The sequence below is a fragment of the Portunus trituberculatus genome, chromosome 15 (assembly GCF_017591435.1).
Source record: "Portunus trituberculatus isolate SZX2019 chromosome 15, ASM1759143v1, whole genome shotgun sequence".
Lineage (NCBI taxonomy): Eukaryota > Metazoa > Arthropoda > Malacostraca > Decapoda > Portunidae > Portunus > Portunus trituberculatus.
The window spans coordinates 8,657,254-8,672,170 of record NC_059269.1 but is presented as its reverse complement, the minus strand read 5'-3'; the positions used below and the strand labels follow the sequence as shown (position 1 = coordinate 8,672,170).

The following is a 14,917-nucleotide window of genomic DNA, read 5'->3' as shown; positions in this document are numbered from 1 at the left end:
CACATATCATTGGTTACATAGAATCGGACAGAAGCAGACGTTCTCAGACCCCAAAAATATGTTGATTTCATAACATTCTCATCAATCTAACGAATCCTTTGATTTTCTAGTATAAAAATATATATAATTCTAGAAAACAATGAGCATGCCCCACGAAATTCGGTGTTTTCATGGTGCATAAGTGGATGGCATAGATGCACGAGCTGGTTGGGGAGGGGGAGGCAAGGTGGCTTGGATAGGATTAGACAGGCTCGGGACACGCTGCTCACATTTAGGTAGCATTAGATTCTTTTCTTCTCTTGAACCCGAACCCATCAATAGCAAAAATTATTGTATATTTTAGACGCATATGACGGTCAAGGTCCACAAGTTGGCGTTTACAAGGCACACAAAGATCAGACACTCAACATTTCTAAACAACCGACTTGAGCTGAGGGACGAGGCTGTCGTGCGTGGCCTGCTGATTCTGACAGTAGTAAGTTCTATATAGTGTGGTGACAGTGACAGCATTAAGAACTAGGTTTATCCTCTGCTGATCCTGACATCAGTAATGCTTCCTTACCATGATGAGGGTTTTGTCCCTCATCAGTATCATTTGCATCTTGCATCCATAAATCAAGCAAAAGGACTAACAAATATTTTAGGAATTAATGTCTCATTAGGATGCAAGTCATTTCACAATCCAAATAGCTACAAATACTAACAAAAAAAATAAAACAATTCACTGCAGGAAATGTTTACCAAATGACCAAACAACATTTCAACTACCAGCTGTTACGTTGGTAAACTTTGCTGGTTAACTCGCCTGGTAGGGCATTACCACCCAGAAGCTCCATACCAATATTCCAGTCAGACAGACAGGCAACATGTATATAGGTAGAATTCAGTCACTGGTGGTGATTGAAGTTTTTAGAAAATCTGCCATTGTAAACTCATTCTTGTCTTCCTCAGGAATCATAAACTCTGTTAGAAAGATCAAAGAAGAAAAGATGCTGTCTGGTGGGCATGGAGAGGTCAACCCTAACTCCTCTTGGCATAGCAGTCGAGGGGCATGGATTTCCTATCTGGCTGGCGTGTTGGCACTGCACCTCTTTCTTCTCTCCATCCCAGTCCTATCTATACCTACTGCCTGGACACTCACCAATGTCATCCATAATCTGGTTAGCTGAGTTCTTACCTGTATTTTAACACTCGAGTTAACCACATTTGGGTTAATCGCAGGGGTCAGCACCGCCGGAGTGCAATGGTGGGCCTCGCCCTGGGAGAACTGCCTTCATGGTGTCTCCTGTGCTACATCTTTGAAAGTTGATTTGTTATATGTGTCTTTAATCCCCATTTAGCCTGCAAGCAGTTTCATTACTGCCAGCCAAACAGTAGATAGTTCAATAATGCATTGTATTTGCTTATATTGCAACACTATACAGTTTAAGAGTTACAACTGGCATCAATTGCTTGTTTTATAGTGGCACCTTAGACACACTCATCAGTCAGGACGACCCTGAATTCACCACCCATAATTCATAAGTAACCAGACAGTCTCCAGAAATAAAAATACCTTGCCCTAATTTTAACTCTTCACTTCTTGCACCACATGTAACCACTATATTATTATATCCAAGTAGCCAATCATAAGCACAGTTATGCTAAATCTTAATCATAATACACAATCCAATCCATATACACCTTGGATAGTAACTTTCAGACCTGGTCCACAAATCACACAGACATCCAGAAGTCCACTCACCACCATAGTGTAGAATGTTCAGATGTGGGGTTGGTTGGACCCTTGCCACATATGATATCCATAATGACACCATAGCCATACTTGTGAGTGCTTCATCACCATACCATTCATTCCTCTCTCTTTCCCGCTACATACTGCCTTGAAACTATGCCATTTATTGAGTGGTTTAAAGATACGAACATGTCACCATGATACCCAGGTTCTAGGTGGTTACACCAAAGATGCACTTGAGTGGTGGTATGGGTTTAATATGGGTATCACTATAAATAAAATTGCCTGTGCCATTAATGGGTGGAAGCTTAACAGCACTTCTCACATGTGAACTCTTCAAGTATGCCTACAGGCGCTATAGGCCACGTAACGGGAAAAAAAAATAAAACACTCATGCTCTCAAATTCAGACTGCATATACCAGAGAAATTCTGATATTAAGGTCAGCCTCATAAGTACTGACAATAGTGATGCATCACAAGTTAATTAATGAATTTATTGTTTTGCAGGCAAACTATCTGTTCCTTCACCAGATAAAAGGAACACCTTGGCAGTTGCTGGACCAAGGAAAGGCTCGGCGGATGACAGCTTGGGAACAAATTGACTATGGACAGCAGTTTACAACAACACGCAAATTTATCACCATAATACCCATTGTTTTGTAAGTATAGCATTGTTTTTCTTTTTATGCAAGAGATGAAGCTGGACAAGGGAAACAAAAAATAAAAAAAGAGCTAGCCAAGTCTGGAACAAATGTCTTGAAATCTCTTAAAAGAAGTTAAGTTGTAGAGAGATGGAAATACAGAAGCAGGCAGAGATTCCAGAGTTTACCATAGAAAGATATGAATGATTGAGAGTACTAATTAACTCTTGTATTAGGGAGGTGGACAGAATAGGGGTGAGAGGCATGCCATTAGCAAGATCAAAAGAGTAGTTAGCATGAAAATGACGATAAAAGATAGTAAGAGATGCAACATTCCAGCAGTGAGAAAGAGGCTGAAAACATTCAGTCAGAGGAGGGGAGTTGATTAGACAAAAAGCTTTTGATTCCACCCTATCTAGCAAAACTGAGTGGAACCCCCTTCCAACCATGTGAAGAGTACTTCATACAAGGATGGATAAGCTCCTTGTACAGAGTTGTTTGAGGAGCAAGAAAACTGGTGGAGATGCCTCAGAACACTTAACTTCATTTATAGTTGTAGGATTGATCTTTGGGTAGAAAGCATTGATTTTCCTTTAAAAAAAAAAAAAAAAATATATATATATATATATATATATATATATATATATATATATATATATATATATATATATATATATATATATAATGTGTGTGTGTGTGTGTGTGTGTTAGAAAGGAGGAAATACAGAAGTAGGCAGGAAATTCCAGAGATTACTAGAACTTTCCATAGCTGACTGGTACCCATTTTAAAGTTGGATGAACCTCAAGTCAGATAATTGCTTAAAAAATTGTGTCTGTAACAGGAATTTGAACATGGAATATCTTCCATTGCAGTCAGAGACACTACTACCTGTGCTGCCATGCTACTTTTAGCTCCTTCTCCTTCATAACATTCAAGTTACTAGTAATATTGGGTCTCAAAATAATATAAGTAATTGAAGTGGGTGCATTAGGTCATACCACATGGATTTGTTGTATTCATTACTTACAACCAATTGGAGGAAACTCTCATCAATCACCTACAACCTTTAATGAAGGATCAGGAAGGTTTCAATTACTGAAGGGAATTTTCCCTCCAAGGCATTAACTTTTTGGGCAGGAAAAATACATCTTAGATGAGTACTGTACATACAGTAATATCAAACATTTTTCACAGGTTCCTCCTCACCAGTTTCTACACAAAATATGACTTCAATCACTTTGCTGTCAACTTTGCAACGCTGCTACTTGTGCTGATTCCCAAGCTTCCTCAGTTCCATATGGTTCGCTTATTTGGAATCAATAAATACTGATTCGTTCCACTCTGAGCAGATAGAGGCAAGCAGAAAGTTTCTCTTGTGCAGAGAAGATGTGGTGGCTATGCTATTTATCCCCTCTTATAAGCTACAGGATGAATTTTAGCACAAGATTTTTGCAAAAACAAGGGAGGCTGGACTCCAGATATACATATGCTACATTCCAAAAGATTCAGGACTAATGCCAGTATTTCTGGCATTCATAGTATGTTTGTAATTACAGAAAAATTGAAATTATATTTATGTATCTATTCACTGAGGAAATCTCAAAATATAAAATCAGTAAGATTTCCTTGAATGTATCAGCTGACATAGTCTCTCTTGACCTTTCACACACAAGTTTTGTAATATATACTGCACCTTCTCCTGTTTGTGTTTCTTGTATTACATCTTGTTGTGCACATCTACATTTCTTTCCCATGTTTCAACCTTTCTTTACACTTCCATGTGTCCTTTGGTAAGTGCTAGCCTACAATGTTTTTACAAAAATGGCCAGAAGTCAATGACCTTACTGGAAGGTATTTCTTGAGGTGGTTAAGCAGTGCCATTTGGGTTGTAAAGTTAAGCATCTTGAAGGTACTTTCAAGCACGACAATCCCTCTAAGTCCTCCCTCATTTTTGTTGCTGCTTTCCATTCTTCTTCCTGCATTTTCTTAATTTTTCTATAATTCTTTATTGAATATTTGAGTAACTATCCAGTCTTTCACTAACCCTTCTCTCTCTCTCTCTCTCTCTCTCTCTCTCTCTCTCTCTCTCTCTCTCTCTCTCTCTCTCTCTCTCTCTCTCTCTCTCTCTCTCTCTCTCTCTCTCTCTCTCTCTCTCTCTCTCTCTCTCATATCTGCTGCTTCTGCCTTGAGATGATTTAATGAAATAGGCATATAATTTTTATTTTAATTATTAATTATACTATTTTTTTAAAGGAAGTTTAGCCTATTCAGATTGCCATCTCCAGAAGTACATAGAGGGAAAGTGTGTACTGAATTAATTACCTTGTTTAATATGTGGAATTGTTTTGATCCACACATCTTGTAATTATTCTAGGTTGAAAAATCAAATCTGGTAGTTTCTTAGTCTGTCATAGAGAGATGAAAGAATGAAACTATACTTGTAAACTCTTGAATCTGGTGGCAGTAAGAGTATCTGTCAGAGTAAATAGTGAGTGTGGTAGTGCTGTGACTGTACAAGTTGAGAAGGTGCATCTAGGGCAAGAACACACAGCTTGCAAGTTGTAAGTCAATACATTAGTGGAAATGTAACCAAGAGTAGAATGTATGAATCTGCAAGAAGTTTTTGTAAACTTGTGCAAAGCTTATGCTCAATATAATTTTGTGAACACTTTAGCATGTGACAACTGAATGGTGATATTTTGAGGGATGAGATTTTCCCAAGTTGCAAAGCCATGAAACATCAGAGAGCCACCTACTTTTGAAACATTAATGAAAGTACTTACTAATTTCTAAGTTTCAGTGAAATGTTTAGCAATATCTTAGGTGATATTTATCCCCTTCTATGTTTATGAAAGTTCCTTAAGCAATGTGGTGTTGATCTGTTATATTTAACAAACTGGAGGGAATGCCAGAAAGGTAATAAATGATAAAAACAAAGTTATAAGGTAGTTGCAATTCTACAGATGACCACCCCTTATTACATGGTACATTACGTTTATAAGGAGGAGGAGGAAGAAGAAGAAATTAACTTAGCTTTGTATTTTCTTTATTTATGTGTTTGTGTGTATATATGATTAAATTGTTATCTATATCCAGAGATTTCTCAATTTATACAAGGGCTACATTCCTGAAGGGATTGCATAATATTAAAATTGCATAAAGTGAATATGATTATTGAATTAAACTGTACACTATTCAGGGTTACACATAGGAATCAATGTAAAATAGATTAATCCATTCCTGGCAGGGTTGCGTTTGTGAGGGCACGCACCCTGTGTTCCCTGCAGCATGCATCCTTTTGTGCACCTCTCAGCTGCAGTAAACAAAGAATCATCATTGCTACAGTAATGGTGTCTAACTGACAGCATGATGACACATGCTGACCTTCCTGAAGATGTTTATCATGCATCACTAGCAGTCCTGGGAGGTGATCAGCTGTGATGACAATATGGCATCCCAAACAAACATCTCTTGGAATCTTGTGACTTGAGACTTGCCATACCAGCAAAGCATTTTGACATTGTGTTATTGTAAATAATTTACCCAATTTGAAAAAAATGACTAGGTTCTTTACCTCATGTTATTTCAAAATCACATAATCCAAATGCACATGAATTAAGAAATACCTTACTATATTATCTATGTATGAATGTGTGTGTGTGTGTGTGTGTGTGTGTGTGTGTATATATTTACCTAGTTGTATATTATAGGGTCTGAGTGGGGCTCATAGTGTTCTGTCTCCATATCTACTTTTATCCAACTTTTGCACACTTTCTTCTGTTACAATCTCTTCACTCAAGCTGTTCCAGATGTCCACCGTCCTATGTGGAAAACTAAAGTTTTAATGTTCCTCAAACATTGACTTTTCATAATCTTAGAATGTCATCCCCCTCCTTCTATCTCCCGAGAAAGAGAGAAAAAAAAAATCCCCAAAAAGAGAACCTTTATACCAGAGAGAGAGAGGTGAGGCATTCTGGCTGCCCCGCCCACCCACCACCTGCCCTCTCCACCATCCCACACACCTGACCTAGGCCAATGGCTGGGCCACACATTGCAATCTGCCTCTACTGCCTCAGCCCCTGCCCTGGCCTTGCCTCAAGCTCTCCACATGTAAGTCAGCCAAGTCTTAGTGAGTCAGACACAGAGGAGCAGGTGGAGGGACACAAGAAGGGAGAGAGAGAAAGAGAGAGAGAGAGAGAGTAGCAGTAACAGCAGCAGAAGCAGCAGGAGCAGGAGGAGGAAAATAGGAAGTTCAAGAATTTGGAGGAGGAAAAGTCAAACTTAGAGACAAGTGAAGCCAAATTCTTCTCTGAGTGTTTAAATGAAGAATATGAAGTTTTATTATTATTATTATTATTATTATTATTATTATTATTATTATTATTACTAAGAGGAGGAGGAAGAAGAAGAGGAAGGAAGACACAAGAGACATTGTATGCATACCATACAAAGAAGAGAGAAAAAATTACATGAAGATCAGAGAAGAAGAAAAGGAAGAGGAGGACAATAAGAAAGAAAAGATTTGGAGAAGAGAAGGAAGAAACAAATGAAGAAGGAGAAGAGACCAAGGAAACTGGAGAAGAAGGCCAAGAAGAAAGCAAAAGGACATGAAGAAGAGAAAGGAGAGGAGGAGGAACAGCAGTGACAATTCCATATCTTCCCCCTGTACAAATAGAGGAAGAGGAAGAGGGGGAGGAGGAGGAGGGAAGACTTGATGACACAAGGCAGAAACAAGAACAATATATTGGAGCAAGTGATGGACAGGAGGAAGAAGAGGACAAACACATCACCTCAAGGAAGAAGAGAAAAGAGGAAGGGAAAGAGGAAAGAAGATTTGCTATGGATTCAGAAATAAATGATAGTCCTTCGACACGACAGCGGTGATGAGGAGCTCCTGGCCTAGCCTGCTCATCCCAATAGCCCCAGTCCAGGACTGCCCCGCCCACCTTCAGGACTGTCCCCCGCCGTCTCAGCCGCCCTGAGGGAGCGCACCCCACACAGGTCCTATAACTACTCCCCACTCCCCACGCCATCTGCCCCGCCCAAGGTCTCCTGCCACCCGCCACATGTCACCATCCCATCCCAGCCCTGCCAAGGATAGCTCACAACCCAAGGACTCCTCCAGTGAAAGGGGGCATTCTCCCTATCCCTGCTGCCACCAGGCCATGCCCAGCTCCCTGCCCTGCAGCAAGACACCTCCACCCAGGGTCCACTCCCCTGTACCTCTGGACAAGATCCCCATCAAGGGCAGGACATGCCCATGCCCATGCTAGATAAGTCTATAAGCATGTAGGTCGGGAGGAGCATGGCCCTTGGGTGCCATGGCCTTCCAGTTGGGAACCACTGCAATAGATGAAACCTTTCTGTTCCTCACCTATTACTGACACACACCCATTCATGATGGTGAAGATGGGCAGCTGCAGGTACTAGTGGTGGTATTTACATGCTTGTTTAAAGATAGATAGATAGATAAGCGGATAGTTTGATAGGTTGATGAATAAGTAAATGGATAGTTAGATAAAATGAACAGATAAATAGATGGATAGGTAGACAGATAGATAAGTAAATAAATTCATGTATAGATAAGAAGATAGATATGCATGAAAATAAATGTATATATTCCTTTACTTATTTTCACTTCACCCTGGTTTATTGTAAAAAAATACTTGTATATCAGGTGCAAGAAATAGAGAATGAATGGAATAATATAGTCTACATTTTAAACACCATTTTTAACCGAGGCCTGTATTAACGTTGTTATGTCTCTGCTCCAACCCGTTAGGAACCCTCACTATGTCAATGTTGATATTCACTCACTGCATCAGCCCAAAAGGGACTGGCTCCCTCATGTGCTGCAAGACATGTTCATGACCAAATTGTCCAAGTACCCCCCACGTTCAGGCTATTCATATTTATTATGATGGGTCAGTCAATGACAGTAGGTCCAGATGTGAGTTGTTCATCTGTGACTACATCTCTACCAATCACTACACTGACACTGAGGTTTCTTGGCGGCTCCCTGCACACGTCTTCCATTACGGCAGAAGTGTATGCTGTTCTGGAGGTGCTTCATATTGTGGCACCTCTCCATAAGAATGTTTATTTCTTTGTTGACAGTCTGGTTGCATTGTTTGCTCTTCATTCTACCTCCCTCATGGACTGTGATTTAGTTAATAAATATCTTGATCTCATTCACACCCTAGAAGGGCGACCCTGGCACTGAGTACACTCTGGGCTATATTAAGAGTAGCATTAAGGACTTTGCACATAGTAATATTAGTGACCAGTTGGAGCTTTGTTGCCATAGGGGCAGTGGCAGTAGTCTTCACTATGCACATATCTCCCAGATATGTGCTTACACCTATGGGAGACACACTGTGTCATATGACAGGATGGCAAAGAGGCTCAGATTAGGCTATAAATACTTTTGGGAATTCAGTGCTTCTCCTGGTGTATGCTGTGTGCTATGTGCTGCACCAAGGGGACACATTCTGCGTCATTATGTCATGGAATGTTCTATCATTGCTAAATATAGGCCGCAAAGTCAATATGACTTGTATACCCTCATTGACCCTCTCCTAGATTCAGCCACTCTCAGGGATATATTCAAGGAATCTATGTTTGCTCCCAGACTGTAGGATATTTATGCAATAAGGTATGTAATATCTGTATTTATTTAATTTACGTATATTCTTGCAATGTATACTATATATTTTTATATTTTTGACACTCTACCCTTATGTCTTTGTCCACGGGATGAGTGGCAAGGTCCATCCTCCTCCTTTGTTGTATTTAATTATTAATGCAATAATAAATATATCAATCAATCAATCAGTAATAGATAGCTATCATAGACATTTATACTACAGACAAGTACTGCCTTCAAAGATACTTTCTGCTACAGGTGGAATCATCAGTAGTGGTGGTTGTGGTAATAACACTAGTGGTGGTGGCAGTGGGCTATACTGACCCATACACAGCCATAGATACTAAAGAACACCTCTTATGTACCAAAAACAGTGATAAAAACATTCATTCACCCCAAAACAGTGAAAACACACACACACACACACACACACACACACACACACACACACACACACACACACACACACACACACACACAGGAAGGGAAGATGTCTGAGAGATGTTAAAAAATATAGTTTCCCACAAAGATGTGTCAAGACTTGGAACAGTTTGAGTGAGGAAGTGGTGTCAGCAAAGAGTGTGCGTAGCTTTAAAGAAAAATTGGAAAAGTGTAGATATGGAGACGGGGCCACACGAGCGTAAAGTCCAGGCCCTGTAAAACTACAACTAGGTAAATACACACACATACACACACACATATACACTGCAGCAACACAAGCAGTGCAAGCCTCCACACTGCCTTATCTTCGTCTATTAAAGGTATTTATAAAGCCATTCACTTACTTTTAGGTTTCCTTTATATATGAGAGCGAAAACAGTACGCAAATATTAAAAAGATGATAGGTTTAACAACTATTATAGAAGCAAGGTGTCAGTATTAACAGCTGATATTTGCTTCCTTCACTTACCATAAGCCGAACATGTGTCAGAATGCAACTACCAGTCTAGAATTTCATATTTAGTGGTCAAAAGTTCCCTATATACCTTAATTTTGGTGTGGTGAGATGATAAAGGCAACATATGGAGGTCCAGCCACCGCTGTTCCCGGTTTTTGCCTTCAGGCTACCTCCCCCCTAGTCCCCCAGCCATCAATCTACCCCCTTCGGCAGCCTGCTAAGTCAAATACTTTTTTTTTCAAATATTTCCAGACGGTAATATTACGCTTCTATTGTGTTTTTATGGCTTCTATAAATGTTTCTTTGTGTTTAAAGTGTGTTCCGCACCTTTGTTTAGTAAATATGTAGCGTTTAGTGGTGTTTTATGGCGTACGTTAAAGTCTTTTTAATGGTAAAAAAAAAAAATTCCATTTCCCATTTTGAGCTTTTTTTATTTATGATATCAAATAATCACCTATGCTCTTTTTAAGTGTGAAATAAATCTATTCAGTGAAATATGTAGAATTTAAAATGATGTTTGGTGCTGTTGAACAGAATTCTTATTTTTCTTTATTTTGTTTGATCACCCTTTGTGCTTCTCGGTATAACTCGCTGTAGAATGCCTTAAAAGATGTATCAGACTCCGTGAATGTGTTAAAATACTTGCCAAGTTAAAATGGCTTGACTCTTCAGGACGTATTAGTAAAGTTGATGATTTTTTTTTTTTTTTTTTTTTTGTAATTGATTTAAACTTTTTTTTTTTTAGAAACTAGTTATGCAGTTGTTTTAATACTTTAAAAATTTGTTTAAATATTTATCATGTCATAAAATATCAGGCATTCGGTCGTGACTTCTTTTTCCTTACAATTCATTTTGAAATCAAATTATTTACGCAATTTAGCCGAGTCATCCCTGTTCCCCTTCTCTCTGATAACCACAGCCCAGGTGGTGACTAATCATAGCCCCGGGCTGGCGCCTCTTCCAACCCCTAAGATCGTCAATATTTTGCTTAATATCTTTTGATTTCTATGTGTTTTCATGTGTTTCTAGGTTCAGGTGTACAGATATTGGTAGCAGAACGAGGAAGAATAGAGAAATAAAGGAGGACAAGGAGGAAGGAAGGAAAAAGGGAAGAGGAAGAGGAGGAAATGCTAAGTCACAAAACAGTTTCCCTCCACTTCCTTTATATTTTGCCTAATATCTAGTGTTTTGATGTGTTTCTAGGCTCAGATGTGTAGATATAAGCAATAGAAGGAAGGAGGAGCCAAGGTGTAATATTTAGGTAATATAAGAACATAAGAAAAGAGGGAAGCTGTAAAATAAGGTAAGTATCCCTTTTAAACTGAATATTCTTTATAATGCATATTTTTGTTTTTTGGGATATATTTGGGATCTTTTAAAAGTGTGTTTAGTAGTGGTGCAAGATGTTTTGGATGTCATAAGTATGTTTTAGGTGTATGATCATGTGTTTTCAGTGTGCTTTAGATCTTTTACGTACTTTGAGTGTGGTATGGAATTGTGTTTGGGGATTTTGATGCTTTAAGTGTGTTTTGGGAGCATTTTGAGTGATTGTATAGTGGTCTGAGTGTGCTCTGGGTTAATTTTTGAGTGTTTTAAATGGTGTAGGTTTATGTTAGGCGGTCTTTTGGGTGTGTGTTGTGGAAGCGATTTGAATATATATTGGGTGTTTCTAGTGAGTTTTGTGTGTGGAGGCATTTTGAGGTGTTACATGGTGTTTTGAGTGTGTTTGGGTATAATGATGAGTGTTTTAAGTCGTTTGGATGTGTGTAGAGTGATTTTGGTGTATATTGGGTGTTTCTAATGAGCTTTATGTGTGTTGTAGGCCTTTTAAGGTGTTGCATGGCTTTCTAAGTGTGTTTTGGGTTAGTTTTGAGTGTTGTAACAGGTTTGTGTTTGTACAAATATTTGAGTGTGTCGGGGGATTTTAGTGTATAGCTTGTGTTTCTAGTGAGTTTTGGGTGTGTTTTAGGGCATTTTGAGGTGTTGCACGGACTTATAGGTGTGTTTGGAAATAAAAATAAAGTGTTTTAATTGGTTTTAGGTGTGTATGAAGTGTCTTGGATGTGTATGCGGGTGATTTTGGTGTGTACTGGGTATTTCTAGTTTTGGGCATTTTGAGGTCTTATGTAGTGCTTTGAGTATGTTTTTGGCTCAGTTTTTTAGTGGTTTGGGTGTATGTGGGATTTCTTAGGAGTGTGAAGGAGGGCATGTTTCAAGGGCACTCTAAGACAGCTTGGCATGTTTTGAGGGCATTTTAAGACAAATTGGCATGTTTTGAATGTAATAGAAGACGGTTTGGTTAAGATAAGACCATTTTATTGGCATTAAGAAAGGTGTATAGAGGTCAAAAGACTAATTGCCAGTCTTCATTATTTGAATCCCCTACTTAATCTGTATCAAATAATTGAGACAAAAATTAAAATATCGACATTAGATAAAGAAAGAAATGCGAACCTAAACCAAAACTTGGCAAAAATATAAACTAAAAAAATATGAATAGATTAACAAAACAATAACAAAAACTTCCTAAAGTGACTGAAAATAAAGAAAGAAGGATAGCCATCACCTAAAATATCGACATTACAAAAAAGAAAAATGAATAAAAAAACTAACAAAACCAAAACTAACATAAAACAAACTAAAAATATAAAACGAATAATTACTCAACGACAATAAGCAAAAGTAAGAAAAAATAAGATAAAATAATAAGCATTTCGTAGTGTCTAATGGCTGCTCAGGAAGAATGCAATCAGCTGTGCCTGTGTGCCTTGATTAAGATGTTATTTCCAGCGTAAACCAGTCAAGGTAAGTGGCGCCCTTTGCCGTGCTGTGGCTGGCGTGGGCGGCGTGTGGGGCCATGGGCGGCAAAATAGGTGAAATAGGATCGTGTGGCGTGGCTGTTTTGAAAGCAAGTGAAATATTTTTATTTGCTTTATCAACGCCAAGTGCGTGCTCATGTGCGCGTAGGTCAGTACATAGTTAATAGTACACTATTCTGGCTATTGTGTGTGTGTGTGTGTGTGTGTGTGTGTGTGTGTGTGTTTGTACGTACTTCTGTTGGTTTATAGTCATGTGTGTGTTTTTAATTATTGTTCTTTATTTTTTTCTGTGTGTGTGTGTGTGTGTGTGTGTGTGTGTGTGTGTGTGTGTGTGTGTGTCATAATATGTCCTAACCTAATGTAACCCTTTTTTTTTTTTTTTGTGTGTGTCAGAATATTAAACTATCCTAATCTAATCTAATGTGTGTGTGTGTGTGTGTGTGTGTGTGTGTGTGTGTGTGTGTGTGTGTGTGTGTGTGTGTGTGTGTGTAATTCACCTCTGTCGTCTGCTGGTCACCCACCCAGTCTTTCCCATTACGGAGCGAGCTCAGAGCTCATAGACCGATCTTCGGGTAGGACTGAGACCACAACACACTCCACACACCGGGAAAGCGAGGCCACAACCCCTCGACTTACATACCGTACCTATTTACTGCTAGGTGAACAGGGGCCACACATTAAGAGGCTTACCCATTTGCCTCGCCGCTTTCCGGGACTCGAACCCGGGCTTCTCGATTGTGAGTCGAGCGAGCTAACCACTACACTACTCGCTGTGTGTGTGTGTGTGTGTGTGTGTGTGTGTGTGTGTGTGTGTGTGTGTGTGTGTGTGTCAGAATAATACGACCTAACCTAACCTAATTTTGTGTTGTCAGTGCGTGAGTGCGTGCGCGCGCGCGTGTTTTAATATTTTCCTATTTATTCATTATTTCTTGGAGTGCGTGCGTCCGTGCGTGCGTGCGTGTGTCAGACTAGTACACTAACTTAACCAAACCTAAATATTACTATTGTTAGGTTAGAGAACTGGTAGTAGTTAGGTTAGGTTGGGTTGGGTTGAGTTAGGTTAATCCATCACTCACCCTTCTGTCTCTGTCTGTCTGTCTGTCTAAGGGTGCTACCGTAGTCTCTCTCTCTCTCTCTCTCTCTCTCTCTCTCTCTCTCTCTCTCTCTCTCTCGTAGCCTTATAGTGATGAAAGAAGTCACTGAGGTGAAAGGTACATTTATGAACAACACAACTCATTTATCGCGAGGGAAAATAAAAAGTCTCGTACATGATGTGAAATTATGTCGATGCTCTAAAATGGTCTCTCCATACTTCTACCATTCCTTTTCCTTCCACTCACTGTCTTCCACTCAGCTCATTCCTACTCACTCATAATTCACACACACACACCCACACCCACACCCACACACACAGCTTTATCATCTCCTCTGACTGACTGTCTTCAGCCTCTTTCTCATCGGCGGAATGTTGCATCTCTAGCTGTCTTCTACCGCTATTTTCATTCTAATTGTTCTTATCTTGCTAACTGCATGCCTCCCCTCCTTCCCCACCCTCGCTGCACAAGGTTTTCTTCTTCCTCTCACCCCTATTCTCTCCATCTCCTTAATGCAAGAGATATCCAGTGCTCTCAATCATTCATACCTTCCTCTGGTAAACTCTGGAACTTCCTACCTGCTTCTGTATTTCCAACTTCCTGTGACTTGACTTGACTTCAATTAAGAGGAAGGTTTAAAGGCATTTATCCCTCACCTGTCTTTTTGGCTCGCCAGTTCTCCCCTCTTACATAAATAAAATGTCTCCCTATCTCTACTTATCTGTCTATCTCTCCCTGTTCTAGTGTTTTCTATCTTTCTCCTTCTCTTTTCATTTCTCAAGGTGTGTTCTTTCTATATTCTCTCGTCCTCCAAATCTTTATTTCTGTCTCTATCTGTCTTTCTATCTACCTCTCCACGTGGGTCTGTGTTTGTATCTGTCTGTCTCTGTCTCCGTTTTTCTGTGTGTCTATCTATCTGTCTATCTATCCCTGTGTATCAGTATGTCTGCGTATGCATGTATCTAACTGCCTATCTATGTCTGTGTCTATTTTTCTCTGTTTCTCCCTCCCTGTTTGTCTGTCTCAGCCTGTCTATCTCTGTCTCCTCCTCTGTGCATCTATCTATCTATCTATCTGTCTCC

At 39.5% G+C, this 14,917-nt stretch overlaps 1 protein-coding gene and 1 pseudogene across 1 annotated transcript; one reads left to right on the top strand and one right to left on the bottom strand.

Moving 5' to 3' along the window:
• Nucleotides 1-317: 317 nt before the first annotated feature.
• Nucleotides 318-5,469, top strand: LOC123504236 (ORM1-like protein 2). The gene is made up of 4 exons (XM_045254611.1): nucleotides 318-475; nucleotides 952-1,160; nucleotides 2,244-2,395; nucleotides 3,573-5,469. The coding sequence occupies exons 2-4, from the start codon at nucleotides 990-992 to the stop codon at nucleotides 3,706-3,708; spliced, it is 459 nt and encodes a 152-aa protein (XP_045110546.1). The 5' UTR covers nucleotides 318-475; nucleotides 952-989; the 3' UTR covers nucleotides 3,709-5,469.
• LOC123504355 lies at nucleotides 1,188-1,291 on the bottom strand (annotated as a pseudogene).
• Nucleotides 5,470-14,917: the final 9,448 nt, after the last annotated feature.